Below are 17,888 nucleotides of genomic sequence, written 5' to 3' on the forward strand. Positions count from 1 at the left end.
ACCTCCAGCGTCCCCGGGGCTTCCTTTCTCTTCGCACGTGTCTTTTTATCAATTCGATCCATTTCGCTTCCGTGACTCCGCGGGATCTCCGTAGGTCACCACCTGATGATGGATTTCATCTTACCGTCGAAGAAATAAAATAACGGTATAAGTAGAGAAGTAAATGTTACGTGTTAGAGGGCTCTTTTGAGGTCCATTATTTTCCAAGAACAGCTGAGTTCAACAAAAGATAATGCTATTTAAGAGAAGTTATTTATGTAAGAGAATAGATGAACATCAGGGGAATGATGTTCGATTCGAAATCAATAGCAAATATTCCACTGGATCGATTTCTCTATCCACGTTAAAGATTTCTGCCTATAAACTTTGCTTGATGTTTGGTAATCCGTTATTACAATACTCGAAAAATATTTACCAGAGTCCGTTAAACATACACGTTTAACACACAAAGGGAAACAACCGGAACTAATTACTAATATGTGAATTGATACATATTTCACCTTAATATCAACAGACAGTTCGTACTCATAATAAACCTGTTGCCAAGAGAATACAAACTTGCGATACGATTTTGATATTTGAATTAGGAGTACAAACAACAAGTTGTCCTTGCAAATCAGAAAATTTTGCAACGATAAACGTTACATCTCGGTGCTGGCTTTTTCCTAATCCCATACACGGTGAAATTTTATTGGAACGCTGGAAATTTTATTCGCTAAGCGGATGCAAAGGCGTGCAGCTTTCCCAAGGGAAATTGGATTCTCGTGTAAAACCGCAGATACTTACTAACGCCGCAACGGTCCCTTTAGGGTAATCGATGGTTCACAACGACACACTATATAAACGTTCGCTGAGATTGCGCTCGAATTTGCACCGCAACGTGTGGTAACTGCTCACGGATCAACCTCCGTGCTTGCGGCCAAACTTTGGCAAACACGACCAACAGGTAATCGTCGAACCAGATTGTCAGAAACAGACGCGAGGCAGCAATTTTCTAAGTGGAAAATTGCCCTCGAAACACGGTCGATGATCGGAAATATTACTTGTTGATCCACCCTCGTTGCGTTTATCAATTTTATATTCTTCGTTAAAATTGTAAGAGTACGTTCGATATAGACTTGTGTTTACGACGCGTGATCAAGCAGATCTCCAACTAAAGTCAATCTCATTGAAAGACTCAATAGCGTCCATTACATGTGTGGTTTAAAAATGATTGGAAAGTATTGGAATGACATGAGATGTCATCATTATTTATCAGATCGTGGGGGAGCATCGAAGAAACGAACTGATTTCGCACAAGTTACGCGCTGACGCGAAAAGGGAATTACTCGCCCTTAAAATATCGATTACCTTTTCTTGAGGAAAGTCTCGACTGATTGCCAGTAGGAAAATCGCGTCTATCATTTTAAACATCGAAGCAGCGCGTCTTTTAAACCATAACTTTCCTAAACTCAAAAGCGATTGCTGCTGTGGGCACAAAAAATTATAAACTATTCCCTATCAAAACGGATCTAGTGACAAATTATCATTATTATTGTTGTTATCATAATTTATCATATTATCATATTATCATATTATCATATTATCATATTATCATATTATCATATTATCATATCATCATATTATCATATTATCATATTATCATATTATCATATTATATTATGTTATCAAATTATTATCATAATTATTGTTCCTGGTATTAAAAAAAATCTCCGCTATCTCTGACTGCCAGATATCACGTCGATAGTGATGTACATATCCTCGCTTTTATCTACCGATTCCAATCCCGATAATACGCCTCGATCGCCATTTGTTGTTTTAGTATCAATGTGAAACAAAAATTCGATTCAGTCGATGGTCAAGTGAGACCCGGATGATTTATAAACTGTGCTCTGTGAAAGTTCTTCTCACACGGTGAGAAAATTCTCAGGAAGAATTTCTCACACAGTAAAAAAAATTTGGCGCTGTGAATCACCAATACTGAGCGTTCCCTATACGCCATGCCGTCGTTGAAGCTATTTGGCGTGACATTCGATCGATCAAATGCCACATATATGCCCGGTGAAACTGTCAGTGGAAAAATTATCCTAGACACAATAAAAGAGAAGCAGGTTAGAGGTGAGTTATTGCGGTTGTGAAACGCGATAGAACTTTCAAACGCGCCGCGTTCAGAGGAATCGTCTTCGGCTTTTAACTGTGTAGTACATATATAGTTTTCGAATTTACAGTCATTCAAACTAAACCTGATGTGCTAATTGATAATTACAATGCTAATGTGAATTCGATATGAGAAACTGATATCTCTGCAAACAATAACATCCTTGTATTGTTCTCTTTTGCGCTAAACTGCTTTAATCTGAAATAACCGTTACAGTAGCATAATCTTGTTTTAACGTTAAATGTACACAGCTACAAAGGAAACTTGCACGTTTTTTAATTACGTTGCCAACCAGACATACGTATAGGCCTATAAAATTTTCGTGTACCTAATCACTGTGCGATGTTCCAACGAATTCTGCAAACAGTAAAAAACGTGTGTGGTTGAAAAAAATTACGAAATGTGGATCATTAGTAGATTCACGATTAATCGTCTCCAGTTGAAGACGTCAGTGTTCAAATAATATTGTAGCATGAAACAATGTAATCATTATTTCACTTTTATTCGGAAAATTACGCAATTCTAATTAGGCACATAGCTATACCGTTATTTAATCGTGCTAATTAAATGAACCAGTCTGATAAGATTATTTTCTTTTTATTGAACGTATATCCAGAGATAAACAGAAATTGATTATAAATTTATCTAGTCTGATTGATTCTCGATTATAGGACTATATGTTAGTACGAAGGGGATATCATATGTCCGTTGGACTGAAAATGATTCATCAGATGATTCAAAGATGCGAACCTATAGCAATTCGGAGGAATACTACCATTTCAAGTACAACATATTTAGTACACAGGATTGTGAGTGAAAGTTTTCAAGTTCGGGAGATTTAAATATTTGAGCAAGACGATGATCAGTGTTAATGATAAACGGAAGATAACGAATGAAATCTATGAAATTCAAAATAGTAACGAGCTTGTCAATTTTCCAGTCGATTCGCGACACAAACTTCCCCGTGGATATAACCAGTATCCATTTAGCTTCCAATTGCCCAATAATATACCATGCAGCTTCGAGCACACGAATGGATACATAAGATACACGGTAAAAGCCGTGATCGATAGACCATGGAAGTTCGATCATGAGTGTAAAGCAGCGTTCACCGTAATTTCGAATTTAGACTTGAACCTTCATCGTGAAAAATGCGTAAGGAACTGATATTGATCTCTAGAATAATGTGCGAACGTATTTCAAATTAACGAATTATTCTATTCCTCGCACAGTTTGGAGTCAATGATGGAATGAGAAAAAGTTTCAGCCGCTTGTGCTGGTGCGGGAAAGGCTCGATGGATTTGCAGATCACAGTGCCTTCCTCTGGATACGTACCAGGGCAGACAATAAGTACAACGCTGAATTACGCAAATTACTCGAATGAACTGATTACGAAAGTTAGCGCGACATTATTACGAGTGAGTGGTGGTTGAAAATGATCGAGATACCAATTTCTCTAATGCCGAAGCATTATTTCGTTTCGTCTTTCATCTATTCCTTTTCTTCTTGCAGAGACTCGAATTTTACGCGACATCTAAGTCATTGAGTAATGTCAAAGTAATAAAAAAAGCGAGTCATTTTGGACCATTTCCGAAAAATGGGCACATAACGTCGGAGATTTTGGTACCACCCATGGCACCCTCTTATCTTCAATATTGTAAAATAATAAACTTAAATTACGAGTTGGTCGTCTCTGTTCACATTTCGACACCGTAAGTAATAGGGATTGAAAATGGATAGTACTTTCAGCTATTCTTATTGCTTCAAATCAGATTACTATCGTAATATTAATACTAGAAACAAGTATGATATCAAACTTTGACACGATATAATAAGCGCGATTTACTTTCTAAAATCTCAACTGTGTTCATCGATGATTTCATTTATGTATAAAATCAGGTGTTCTAAAATTAAGAGAACTTATCCTCTTCTGATCGGAACGATACCATTATATTATCCGTCTTTTCCACCTCCGTACAACGTCGTACCCCACTCCTCAAACTCAAATGTGACAAAGACTGCGATAATGCCAGTTCCAATGCCGAGGCCAGAACAAGCAAGTGCATCAAATATTCCGACAGCTCCAACACTAGATCTAGCTAACAGTTCTTCGTTTAACCTGGATATACGTAAGAAATGAATAATGTTTAATGAATTGTGTTTAATATATGCAAAAGAAAATGGAGTAGCAAGTTAGTGGGCATTACCTTTCGTCTCTTGTTTAGCACCACCATCCTACGAAGAATGTATGTCTGGAACTCAAAACATTAGAGATCACAATGAGTCGGATTTCGTGTTCGGTGCGAATACTTTCTTTGCGCCTAGATATCCTGTGTTTAACTATCCAGCACCAAGTAAGATCATGAAGTCATTAGGAAACAATCTAAGTGTTTTTAATCGTAGAATAAATTATCAGTTGAATTTCTTTCTTCCAGGTATATCCGCATGAATGGAAGATTATAGCGAGTGGGAGTTGATTATTTGCGTGCCTAAGTCGTTCGAGACAAAATAAAATTCACCAGCAGGTGAAAAGTTACGTTGAAGATTCTCTATATGTTTTGATACAAGTTATTAACCGATTTTTACTATTTTATATGTTCGATTGTATACACATTTGCACTATGTTTACAAGCATATGAATATACTTTTCGTGCCATCGATTTTCTTTCATGACTGAACCAGCTTGTTTTATTAAAAGCGACTAGATCGAAGACTTTAATTTACAAAACGATTAATTTAAACGACTCTTATCATGATTCTAATGCGTAGAAATTAAGGATATAAGGATCGATATCGTTGGACTGAAATATACCGTTGAAGACGATGGCCAAGGTTGGCTCGGAGGTATTAGAATCATAGTAGGGAGGTCGACAAACGTGCTCCATTAATTCCGCTTCCGCTGAATCCGCTAATACCTCCGTCAGTACAACGAGATTATCTAGCGGGCGAACAAGTGCGAAAAATGATGAGGTGAGAGCGATGCAAATTGAGGGACAAGTAAACGTATGATTAACATACTGTAATTGAAATTGCTGCAGTCGGATTAAATACCGAATGCCTCTAAAAAATGTGTATGATACAAAGACCGCTGATGAATCCATGTTCTAATTGATTTCTGTAAATTTGGAGAACGAAAGAATTTTCTGGTAACATTATAATGTTGAACGAAATATCGATGTTTTAAATTTACTTATTTAATGGTCGAAAAACCGAGAATCAATCACGTTGCGATGCAATTAACTATTAGCAGGGCAATGACATGAAAATTGAAATCGGTCTGTTAAGTTAAATCCCAGTGGTAGGGAGTGATCGATGGAACGAGCATGTCGCGTATTTTGTCCGTCATTGTTCTCGTTCTAGATCGGATTTAACGCAATTCAATAGAAACGAAAGGAAGCAAGGATACTGATCGTAATACGGGGGAGAGTAATCGAGCCAATGTTCCAGGAACGCGTTCGATTATCGGCTTTGAAATTCCCGAAATTGTAGACCGTTCGCTCGTGCAACGCGCATTCTATTCAAAAAATATTAGAACGCGATATGCTTCAAATTTTTCGCCCAGTGCTCTGCACAATCAAGACACAATACTAATCCTTAATTTTTCAATTTTCGAACGTTTCGCTTCAATTATTTCCTACTGAAACGTACTTATAACGAGTTTTCACAATGGCATACACAGAAAAAACATAATTCTTACCAAGGATTAATTACCTGCTACTATTGACAGAAGCGTTGCTCCTGCAATGCCTCGAGATAATCGAATCACCACGGTTAACGACGCCTTTATGAGTGATGCTGAATGCCCCAAATCTATACAGATCCTCTCCGGCTGTCAAATTGTACGCTTTCTCAGGTAAACTATGTACTCGCGGCCTAATGTGATCTAACACTGAAACATATTGATAGACAGTAAATTAAAGCCAGGGTATTAGTTTAAAAAGATCAACAAACAAGGCAAACAGATATCACTTGGACATTCGATTAATTAAATAATTATCTTCGTTTTACATTTGCTCTCTCGATTATTCATCCTTCTAAATTTCTATGAACGTAATGAACGTCAAATAAATCTCTGAAAAATTTACAAGACAAGTATATACATGTACGTAAGAAGAGTATCACGCATGAAGAAGAAAACAAATAGGGAAATTTTAAGAATAATTTAATCGAAAAATGCTATTTAAAAAAGTAATAAAATAGAACTGTCCTCATCGCGTTCCAGTTCAAGACTGACTCTCTTTCCGCTGTCCGCGCATGCACACGATTCAACCATCGCGTCGGTTCGCACTTCAAAATACTTTGTCTTACCGCGGTTAACATTTCTACATACATACATATTCGAAAGTAGTGTGAGATCAATTTTAAGCCAGAATTACACGGATGTTTCATACGTTACGTATAGTACGTCGCGTTTTCTCCGTTGAACGACTGGATGAGAATCTTATACGCTGCGTGTTACACGCCCATACTAAACATTGTATCGTATTGCCAGTGTGCTCTGCTTCCCGCGTGCGACACGCGACAGACGGCGTAAAAAATGCCTCTGTAGGCCCAGTCTTAAAGCAAAGGGTACACGAAAAAAAGTAAATAAACCGATAGAAGGGTGAAAGGCAAAGAGATGGATAAGTTTACATTTGGAATATTTAATTAAGAGTTCAACCTCCGGTTCTCCAATACCGATCGTTACCTATCGCAAAAGCAAACCCTCGATTTAGGTTCAACAAACTACCATAATCTTTTTTCTTTTACATTTGTGAGTACTCCAATTGCGACGCGATGCAAAGTAAATATATCAGCAAAGCTTTCGAAGCTTCAAAGGCTTCCCAATTTCCTGTTCGAACAGCTTGCTAACTATTGAAACGTTTATCCTTCCTACTGACGAACGAAACTTGTATTGGGTGTCTCCGGATACTATTGTGGTGGGAACTCAAAAACCAATGGCGTGGCCGGTGATTTACTCACAGACAACTGCATGGGACTTCTGCGTCCTTCAATCAAGATTTGGGGTGGTGTGGTAGCTGACGGAGACTTCGCGGAGACTTTAAATGTATCGATTGTCCGGGACTGTTTATGGTCATCTCAGTTCTATAACTCGATGAATGCCATTGCTATCCCTTTTGATCCTTACTTGTCCTTTCCCTAGAATTTTTTCTTGGCTTCGTGTTTTTTCTTCTTTTTTTAATTTACTAAGCGAAAGCGGAAAGCTTCTCTGGCGAGCTCATTGCGTTTCCACAATGATGATGAAACGCGATACTCTTTGTTGTGCCGGTTCGCCACGAGTCTTCTCCGAGCTGCGCGCCAACCTTCCAGAATGGATTGAATTTTCATCTCCGCTCCCAATTGTCGAGTTGCTCTCCCTTCTACGATGGTTCTCGAGTCTTTTGCTTTTACGCACTGCTATTACGGAATAACGCGGTGATTCGGAGAATAGCCCAAAGGGTGAGAAAGGATCTTCGAGAATTCATCTACAGACAAAGAGATTAAAGGACACGCTGGACCCTTCGAACTCTTAAAAAAAGAACAGTTCGATGAACGCTTCGTATCACGTTTGCGATTCGAAGCATCCACGCAAATAGAAATTGAGAACGTTGATATTATCGTGTGATAAAAATTACAAAAATATCCTGTTATAAATATAATACAAAATTTACTTTTTAATGCTGAACAACAACGTCAACGAGTGTCGAAAAGTATCTTTTTTGTGATTGGTATATAAAGGACAGCAGAGATACCAACGAACTTTTGTTCCTGTCACAGATACGGTTCCCTAAGGTTAAACAGATCTCTTCAAACACCGTAGACGCTTGCCTTCTCCATCGAAGAGAACCGAAGTGCGGTAACGCAACGATTCGCCTGGAAAACAATCGGCTTGCGGGGAAACAAGTGTAAATAAAAAGAATCTCGCGAAGATATTTTATTTCCCTTCAGCTGTCGTATATTTCTTTCTCGTTTCGTATATTTCTTTCTCGTTTCAAACCAATGATGAAAGGGAAGCCTCGACTACGAGAGAATCAATTTATCCACCACGATGTTTCGCTCAAACGCAAGATTTATATAAATACTCTTACGCAAGGTAGCGTGAACCTCTGCAATAATTTCCTAAAAATCGCGCATATCGCGTTTCCCTTTCGTCGTTGCTGGTTAATTTCCAACCCATCTGAAATCAATATTACCAAATGTAAGCTCGTGCTTGCTCTATATTTATAATTATTTTTTGTTTAACTAGATTTTAATTAATATGTGAAAATATTACAACGAGTTACGAATATAATACGAGTTATTGACACGAGATCGTGTTGATGTATCTCCGTTTTAAATAGTCGATCATTCTAAGTATTCGTTTTTTTTTTTTTATTTTATTTTGGTTATTTTATAATTTGTCCTTGCGGACATTTGGTAAAGTGTTATATCTTGTTGGTGAAGAAAAAAAAATATAAATAAAAAATAATATAGCATGTGGGCGGCTACCCCCATCGGGGTGCCAGCTTCGTTTTATCTAAGTTATATCTTTTATGTATTCTAAGTATTCGTGTCTCAATTATCGGCCTCGACTCTACAAGTAAACATTTGAGAGACTTCAATCTCATCACTTGCTTCTTCTCCGAAGAATTAACCTGTTAATCAAAACCGCTCGATTGTCACGCTACATTGTTCCAACTTCTTCGCTAAATTCCAAGTTCTTCTCTTCAATCCGAACGATCTCGTGAGACACCAACGTTCCGTAAACTGCCGAAAATTGACAGCAGGAGAAAAGTAACGATCGTTATGTCGAAAAACGGAGCACGAAACCACCGAGGTACATTTTCGACAGAGGCTACCGATTTACTGACGGGTTGAATCGAACGGGTCACCATCTCCACCCAGCTACTTCATCCTGCTCGATCACCCACCTCCAACGTCCCCGGGGCTTCCTTTCTCTTCGCACGTGTCTTTTTATTAATTCGATCCATTTCGCTTCCGTGACTCCTCGGGATCTCCGTAGGTCACCACCTGAAGATGGATTTCATCTTATCGTTGAAGAAATAAAATAAGGTTATAAGTGGGGAAGTAAATGTCAAGTAAAATGTTTTCCAAGTCGTGCGTATTTATAAACGTAACGGTGAATCAACTGTACGAACAGCGGAGTTGAATGAAAGATAATGGTATTTAACAGAAGCTGTTTATGTAAGAGGGTAGATGGATATCAGGGGAATGATGTTCGATTTGAAATTGATAGAGCAAATATTCCAATGATTCGATTTGTCTGTCCGCGTCGAAGATTTCCGCCTATGAATTTTGCGTGGTGTTTGGTAATCCGTTATCATCGTACTCGAAGAATGTTTGCCAGCGTCCGTTGAACATACACGTTTAACGCACAAAGGGAAACAACCGGAATTAATTACTAATATATGAATTAATACATATTTTACCTTAGTACCAACAGACAGTTCGTATTCATAATAAACCTGTTGCCAAGAGAATACAAACATGCGATACGATTTTGATATTTGAATTAAGAGTACAAACAACAAGTTATAAAATCAGAAAATTTAGCAACGATAAACGTTACATCTCGGTGCTACCTTTTTCCTTATCCCATGCACAGTGAAGTTCTATTGGAACGATGGAAATTTTATTGGGTAAGCGGATGCAAAGACGCGCAGCTTCTCCAAGGGAAATTGGATTCTCTTGTAAAACCGCAGATAGTTACTAACGCGGCAACGATCCCTTTAGGGTAATCAGTGGTTCACGACGACACATTGTATAAGCGTTCGCTGAGATTGCGCTCGAATTTGCACCGCAACGTATGGTAACTGCTCACGGATCAACCCCCGTGCTTGCGGTCAAACTTCGGCAAACAGGACCAACAGGTAATCGTCGAACCAGATTGTCAGAAACAGACGCGAGGCAGCAATTTACCAAGTGGAAAATTGCCCTCGAAACATGGTCGATGATCAGAAATATTACTTGTGGATCCACCCTCGTTGCGTTTATCAATTTTATATTCTACGTTAAAATTGTAAGAGTACGTTTGATATAGACTTGTGTTTACGACGCGTGATCAAGCAGATCTCCAACTAAAGTCAATCTCATTGAAAGACTCAATAGCGTCCATTACATGTGTGGTTTAAAAATGATTGGAAAGTATTGGAATGACATGAAATGTCATCATTATTTATCAGATCGTGAGGGAGCAGCGAAGAAACGAACTGAATTCGTACAAGTTACGCACTAACGAGAATAACTAATCACTCGCCCTTAAAATATCTATTGCCTCTTCTTGAGGATAGTTTCGACTGATTGCCAGTAGGAATATCGTGACTATTATTTCAAACATCGACGCAACGTGTCTTTTAAACTATAACTTTTCTAAACTCAAAAACAATACTTGCTCTGTGCACAAAAAATTATAAACTATTCCCTATCAAAACGGATCTAGTGACAAATTATCTTGTCCCTGATATTTGAAAAACTCCGCTATCATTAACTGCCAGATATCACATCAATAGTAACATACATATCTTCTTGATTCCTATCCCAATAATATTCCTCAATCGCCTTGTTTGTTGTTTTAGTATCAATGTCAAACAGAAATTCGAATTAGTCAACAATCGAGTGGGAGCTGGATGATTTATAAACTGTGCTGCGTGAAAGTTCACGATTTGAGCTTCTTACACGATAAAGAAAATTTGGCACTGTGAATCACCAGTAGTAAGCGCTCCTTATACAATATGAAGGCAGTGAAGGTATTTTGCATAGAATTCGACAAACCAAGCGCCACATATGAGCCCGGTGAAGTTGTCGCTGGAAAATTTATCCTAGAGACAATACAAGAGGTTTATATTAAAGGTGAGTTATTGTTGTTTTCAAACGCGCCGCGTCCCGAGGAATCATCTTCGGCTTTTAACTATGTAGTACATATATAGTTTTCGAATTTAGAGTCATTTCAAAATAAACGTGATGTGGTAATACTAATGTGAATTCGATATGAGAAACTGGTATCTCTGCAAACAATCACATTCTTATATTGTTTTGCGTTGCGGTAAACTGCTTTACTACGTCTAATCTGAAATAACCGTTACAATAGCATAATCCTGTTTTCGGCAACGTTAAGTGTACGCAGCTACAAAGGAAACTCGCACGTTCTTTAATTACGTTGCCAACGAGACATACGTATGAACCTATAAAATTTTTGTGTACCTAATCACTGTGCGATGTTCCAACGGATTCTGCAAACAGTAAAAAACGTGTGTGGTTGAAAAAAATTACGAAATGTGGATCATTAGTAGATTCACGATTAATCGTCTCTAGTTGAAGACATCAGTGTACAAATAATATTGTAGTATGAAACAATGTAATCATTATTTCACTTCTGTTCGAAAAATTGCGCAATTCTAATTAGGCGCATAAGTAAATCGTTATTTAATCATGCTAGTGAGATGAACCAGTGTGACAAGATTATTGCCTTTTTATCGAGCGTGTATCCAGAGATAAACAAAGATCGATTATGAATTTATCCAAGATCTGATTGACTCTCGATTGTAGGAGTATATTTCGTTGCAAACGGATCAGCACATGTTCATTGGATAGAAAATGATCCACTGGATGATTTAATGTCGCAAAGCTGTGCCAGCTCACAGGAATACTTCAATTTCAGGAACGATATATTTGGTGTTGCAAACTGTGAGTAAAAGTTTTCAAGAGATTTAAATATTTGAGCAAGGCGGTGATCAGTATTTATGACAAACAGAAGATATCGAATGAAATCTACGAAATTCAAAATAGAAACGTGCTTATGAATTTCCCAGGTCAGACAGGGCATATACTCCGGGCCGGACGTAACGAGTATGCATTTCACTTCAGATTGCCCCGTGAAATACCATGCAGCTTCGAAGACACGACTGGGTACGTAAGATACACGATAAAAGTCGTTGTCGAGAGACCATTGAAGTCCGCTTACGAGTGCAAAGCAGCGTTCAGCGTAATTTCGCGTTTAGACTTGAACGTTTTTCGTGACAAATGTGTAAGGAATTAATATTCATCTCTAGATGAATCTATCATTCTCTAGAATGATGTACAAACGTATTTCGAATTTACGAATTATTCTATTCTTCGCACAGTTCGGAATCCATGATGAAACGAACAAGAGTTTCAATTGCTTGTGCTGGATCGGGCAAGGCTCGATGAGTGTACAAATCATGGTGCCTTGTTCTGGATACGTACCAGGGCAAACAATAACTACAACGATAGCCTACGCGAGTACCCCAAATATACCGATTAGGAAACTCAGCACAAAACTAGTACGAGTAAGTGATAGTTGAAAATGGTCAAGATACCAATTTCTACAATGCCGTGGCATTATTTCGTTTCGTCTTTCATCTATTCTTTTTCTTCTTGCAGAAAACCCATTATCGCACGTCATCTAATATAATGACTCATACAAATACAATAAAAAAAAATAAGCATTCACAACCATTTCCGGGAAATGGGCGCATATCATCGGAGCTTTTAATACCACCAGTACCACCCTCTAATCTTAAATATTGTGGCATAATAGATATAGATTACGAATTGGTGGTCACTGTTCATGTTTCGGGACCGTAAGTAACACTGATTGAAAGCGCATAGCACTTTCAGCTATTTTTATTGCTTCACATCAGATTACCATCGTAATATTAATACTAGAAGCAATTACGATATCAAAGATATGAGATATAATAACCATGACACAATATAATAAGCGTGGTTTACTTTCTAAAATCTCAGTTATATTCATCAATGATTTCGTTTATGTTTAAAATCAGGTATTCTAGAATTAAGAGAAATTACCCTCTTCTGATCGGAACGATACCATTATATCGTCCAGCTTTGACACTTCTGCATAGAGTCGTACCCTGCTCCGCAATCCCATTTGTAGCACAGCCGGCTATAATGACATTTCCACTATCGATACCAGGACAATCAAGTGGAGCAGATCTTCCGTTGCAAGAACGAATTAACATTTCTTCGGCTCACCTAGACATACGTAAGAAATAAATAAATCTATGTTTAATATATGCAAAAGAAAATGGAATAGCAAGTTAACGAGCATTACCTTTCGTCTCTTGTTTAGCACCACCAAATTACGAAAAAGGTTTGTCTGAAACTCCAAGCATTAAAGATACAAATGAGTCAGACTTCGTATTCGGTGTGAATGATCCTTTCTCGCCTAAGTATCCTGTGTTCAACTATCCAGCACCAAGTAAGATCATGAATTCATTAGGAAACAATCTAAGTGGTTTCAATCGTAGAATAAATTTTCAGTTGAATTTCTTGTCTTCCAGGGTTACCCAATGAAAGATTATAGGAACTGAGAGTTGATTACCTGCGTGACTAATTCGTTCAAAACATAACAAAATTCACCAACAGGTGAAAAGCTACGTTGAAGTTTCTGTATATGTTTTGATACAATTTATTAACTGATTTTTACTATTTTATATGTATGATTATATACACATTTGGACTATGTTTACAAGCATATAAATATACTTTTCACGTCTAGAGAATTGTACATTTTGTTATTCCCAGCTGAAGTTAGAAGGCATTAGGGAAAAGCAACAGTTTTACGAAAATGATATATTTACACAATTTATTTTTATATCTCAACATTGTCATATTGTAATCATAATCATCATCGAGTCATATTATAATAATTAAAAGGAGACAAAAAGAAAAAGTTGAATATTATCTTTAAAAAGGTGAACGAGGAAAATTTCGTGACAAAAAGTAGCAGTATAAAAGGAATGAGAGATTCATCGGAAAACCTTGGTAAATCAATAGATCGCAAATCGGTCGTTCTCAAAAAGGTTTGGATAAAGAGAAGAGTAAAAAACTTACAATAGCTCTTGAACATCTCTACTCGTGTAACATAAGTGGTTAAGAATATGGAGGAAAGCTTATCAACAAGTTGCAAACTTATCTCGAATCATCACTCATATAACATCTATTCTAAAGTGTATACAGCTCTTGATACTTTAGCAAATACACACGGTACGATTCACATTTTAATCACCAAATGCCCGAGAAACGTGTCATTGTAGGAACTGAACCCAACCATCTTAATGTTAAAGGCTGTCTTAAATACTGTGAACAGACACGATCGTCATTCTTTTTTCTTTGCTTTTCAAGTACGACTTGCTATCGGATGACTGTGAAAATTTTTCTTTCGCTAATAGTACGAATCGAGCAAAATAATTGATATGTGATCGAACACACTTCGAAAATAATAATCAATACAGCTATTAACGGAGGCTAGACAAAGTCAATTCCAATTGTACCTTTATAGTTCATTGCGGCTGGTCCCATTACGTGCGTTTATGTTGTACATAATTACAACAATCGTTCTTAATTAACTCGTTTCGAATTAGCTCCTTCATATCGTCAAGATAAAAATTCTATTCGAACGTCAATCTGTTGTTTCTAAATGATCATACAATTATAATAATGTTCACAAGAACATCCGACGCAATTAAAAAAAGACAGAAAAAATTGTGCTACAAAAATTTCTTTGTACGATTTTGTTTCCAATATGTTTCAAGTATAGGAAACGAATGTGTAATCCTAAATTGGCATTCAGTATCGTAGAAGTACTCGTGGTGTTTAAAAATGAATTAAAAAATCGTAAATATACGTAACGGTATAATTCTAAATGGTAAATACACCTAATTTTTGTTTGGTAATTATCGTAAAGTATACCAAATGATATTACACCAGAACTAATTTTTAGGAAAAGAAAAAATAATATATATCAAATATATTAAGAAATAAGAAAAGAATAAAGCAAAATCATTCATCAACTTATGAGAATTATAAAATTAGTGCTTCGAAGTAAAAGTAGCAAAAGATCTTGGACTCGCGATTATATAACAAATAAAACGGTACTTTTATATTTTGGTGTACAACACGTATCAATACATATGTTCTTGACTCGATAATGTTTCCTGACATTTTTGCCTTTAACTCTGATTATTCTGATCCATCGGGAGGGGAAAGGAACTGTGCGCTCCGACTTTACAAAAATTTGTTTCGCTTATATTACAATAACCTTCCCTCGATTTAAGACATTCAACCCTTAATATATTATTATCATAAATAAATTTGGTCTATCGGTAATATTGTGAATACGCCGGTATAAATACTGGCAGTATTTGGTTAAGTAAAAAAATCATGATCACTAGAAGAGGTAACTGGTACCGACTGAATTAAAGATGAATGAAACAATTATTCTCGTGCCAATTGCAAATATTAACCGGTGAGAAACGACACGATCTATCAATTCACGAACACTATATTTGGTTGAACATATATACACGATTATTTCTTGAACTACAAGAGATACCACAGATATATCCACACAAGAGTTCTTTTATATCTCAATAATTTGAAGAATAATCGTGTATATACACCTAACTAAACATATTGCCGATAATAAAAGAGAGCAATAAACGACACGCATGTTACAACTTCCAGTAAACTTGATTTAACATTCTTTCATGGGATTATCGGGGTATTGCAGATCTATTCACGATACGATCTAAATTTCTTGCTCTCCTATATTAACATATTGGCTTACAATTACAGTATCATAAACTCTTATTTCTCGAATATATTTAGTTTTTATATTACAATAAAATATTGCTCTATCCTCCGTACAGAAGAAAACGGTAAAAAGGTTGCGCTTATCCAATATTTGGTACAGATTTAAGAAATTTTAATGCCTCGTGAACAGATCTACCATGGAACCACCGATAGGAAAATATAGTGAGACAGTAGATCCATTTTAAAAACAGCAGTTGTAAAGATGTCTTTTAACATTTCCATTTGATCCACAAAACTGTCCCGTGTATTGTAAACTATGGTGACCCACTTATTAGTTTCTGCAGCACTTTGTTTTAAAAAAATAATCAATGTGTTGTCGCCACCGCATGGCGCAACGGGTTCAAGACAAACATCAACATTTCGTCTCTACCATATTTGTATACATACATTCAATACAACATTAACATTAACTGAGATGAAGAAAAGGCAATTTACATTGTCGCCGTGTGTTGATCCAAGTCATGAACCAGAGGACACTGAGTTGTGCACACATAGCGTGTGTTTTTTATGATGTGTGGTATATGTCTTTACATAATCACTTTACATTATTACACTTTTTTTTTTTTAGTCCACACGCTTTCCAATATCCTGGAAAAGGAAGCACAAATACTAAATTGGAGGAAATATAAGAAATATAGTGAAATTGTCAACCAAATCTAATACATGACATTACCATAACTATAAGTATAACTTTAACCCTCTCTCTTAATGGCACCTGGTGCTTCTGCTAACCCTTTGACTTTAAGCCGATCAGCAGTTTTAAGAAATGCAGGCAACTGATCTTGCGAAACATTAACTTCTCCTGCATACATAAACTCCAAAATAGCTTGAAGATGACTGTACGCAACATCTTTTAGAATTATAATGGGATGTTTGGACGGATTTTCCTACAAAAAGTTTTATAAAATTAACTCTCGCGTTGTATCTCCCAAAAATTACATTTCGCATAACAGGATAATAACATACCTCTAACAAAGACTTAAAATAAGGACTACAAGCAGATAACACCATCTTATGTGCTTTACAAGTTTGACCATCACAAGCTAACGTCACATCTGTAAAACTTTTTTCATCTCGTAAGTGTTTGAACGATGATACCATATTAGATTGGAAATCATTCCATTTAAGAAAAAACTGTTGCTGTTCATCTGCCATTGTTGACGACCAATGTTCCAATGAACCTCGCTTGGATTTCAAAACTGGAAAAACAAGTTTTAGTAACACACACTGAACTAAAAACATAAAACAAAGTAATATAATAATAATAAGGACAATGTTATATAAATATCACCATACATATAAGAGCAAAAACGTATATGCATGTTCAATCAAAAAACATTTGTTTAATAACTTAATCACATTGAAACACTTAAACCATGAAATGAAGGATTAAATTTCTAAAACGTATACAAGACAATACATTGGTACCTTGCGTGGAATTTTGTGCAGCAGATTTTGTTTAGGTTAAGCCCAAAACCAATCAGGCAACTCGTGTACGATGCGTTTGAGAAAGTTTGGCAAAGCAAAAGTAGAAATAAAAAAGCAAATATCACGCCACGATGCAAATTTCTACTTTAATATTTGAAAATACTGTGCATGACGTGTTACTTGTATTTTGTCATAACAATACGCGTACATCCTTCGGACCGTTCCGTCAAAGGTAGTCGTGGGCCCAAAACGGCCCAATGATACGAAACGCGCGAGAAAAATAACCTAACGAAATCTAGTACTTACCTTAATGTAGCGAAGCACTATATTCTCGGTAGCAATTGTGAATCACAAAAAGAACGTGAAAAATATATATATTTCCGAAAAGTTTTTACGCGAATGTTACTAATTTTTTGTTGTGGCTAATATCACGGCGAAGAAATTCGGTTAGATTCGGATCCTTTCGTCGTAGATCGGCTCGCAAATATTATACCGACTGGCTATGATTTCGTTTTTCGTCTGAAGATGTCGCTGGCGGCGTTGATTCACGCGCTTGGAGGAATATTCGAAATTCTCTCTACATAAATGTCAATCCAAAATTGTATATCGACGTCATTGCGGCGCATAAAATGCATTCCTAGATATAACATCAAAGAACGCGGTCTCCTGAAACAAAGATAGAACG

General features: G+C 36.7%; 2 protein-coding genes and 1 long non-coding RNA gene across 4 annotated transcripts in view; 2 read left to right on the forward strand and 1 right to left on the reverse strand.

Annotated features, from left to right (window-relative positions):
* The window catches only part of LOC132910145 (uncharacterized), a 51,681-nt gene extending 37,414 nt beyond the window's left edge, over window positions 1-14,267 (forward strand). The window contains exon 3 of the long non-coding RNA XR_009658688.1: window positions 14,202-14,267. This is a non-coding gene — a long non-coding RNA (uncharacterized LOC132910145). The remainder of the gene's footprint in view (window positions 1-14,201) is intronic.
* LOC132910129 (arrestin domain-containing protein 17-like) lies at window positions 1,820-4,869 on the forward strand. The gene is made up of 8 exons (XM_060965625.1): window positions 1,820-2,118; window positions 2,830-2,967; window positions 3,099-3,313; window positions 3,391-3,576; window positions 3,671-3,870; window positions 4,058-4,287; window positions 4,384-4,512; window positions 4,594-4,869. Exons 1-8 carry the CDS (start codon window positions 2,001-2,003, stop codon window positions 4,605-4,607), a joined length of 1,230 nt encoding a protein of 409 aa, XP_060821608.1. The 5' UTR covers window positions 1,820-2,000; the 3' UTR covers window positions 4,608-4,869.
* On the reverse strand, window positions 13,753-17,682 carry LOC132910138 (longitudinals lacking protein-like). 2 transcript variants are annotated; one of them, XM_060965643.1, is made up of 4 exons: window positions 17,510-17,682; window positions 16,742-16,974; window positions 16,449-16,662; window positions 13,753-16,363 (listed from the first exon to the last, which is right to left on the reverse strand). In XM_060965643.1, the coding sequence occupies exons 2-3, from the start codon at window positions 16,928-16,930 to the stop codon at window positions 16,468-16,470; spliced, it is 384 nt and encodes a 127-aa protein (XP_060821626.1). In that variant the 5' UTR covers window positions 16,931-16,974; window positions 17,510-17,682; the 3' UTR covers window positions 13,753-16,363; window positions 16,449-16,467. The 2 variants fall into 2 exon arrangements, with proteins under 2 accessions (XP_060821626.1, XP_060821627.1); XM_060965644.1 differs by lacking the exon at window positions 17,510-17,682 and adding an exon at window positions 17,204-17,445.
* Window positions 17,683-17,888: the final 206 nt, after the last annotated feature.

The sequence above is a fragment of the Bombus pascuorum genome, chromosome 8, assembly GCF_905332965.1.
Source record: "Bombus pascuorum chromosome 8, iyBomPasc1.1, whole genome shotgun sequence".
NCBI lineage: Eukaryota > Metazoa > Arthropoda > Insecta > Hymenoptera > Apidae > Bombus > Bombus pascuorum.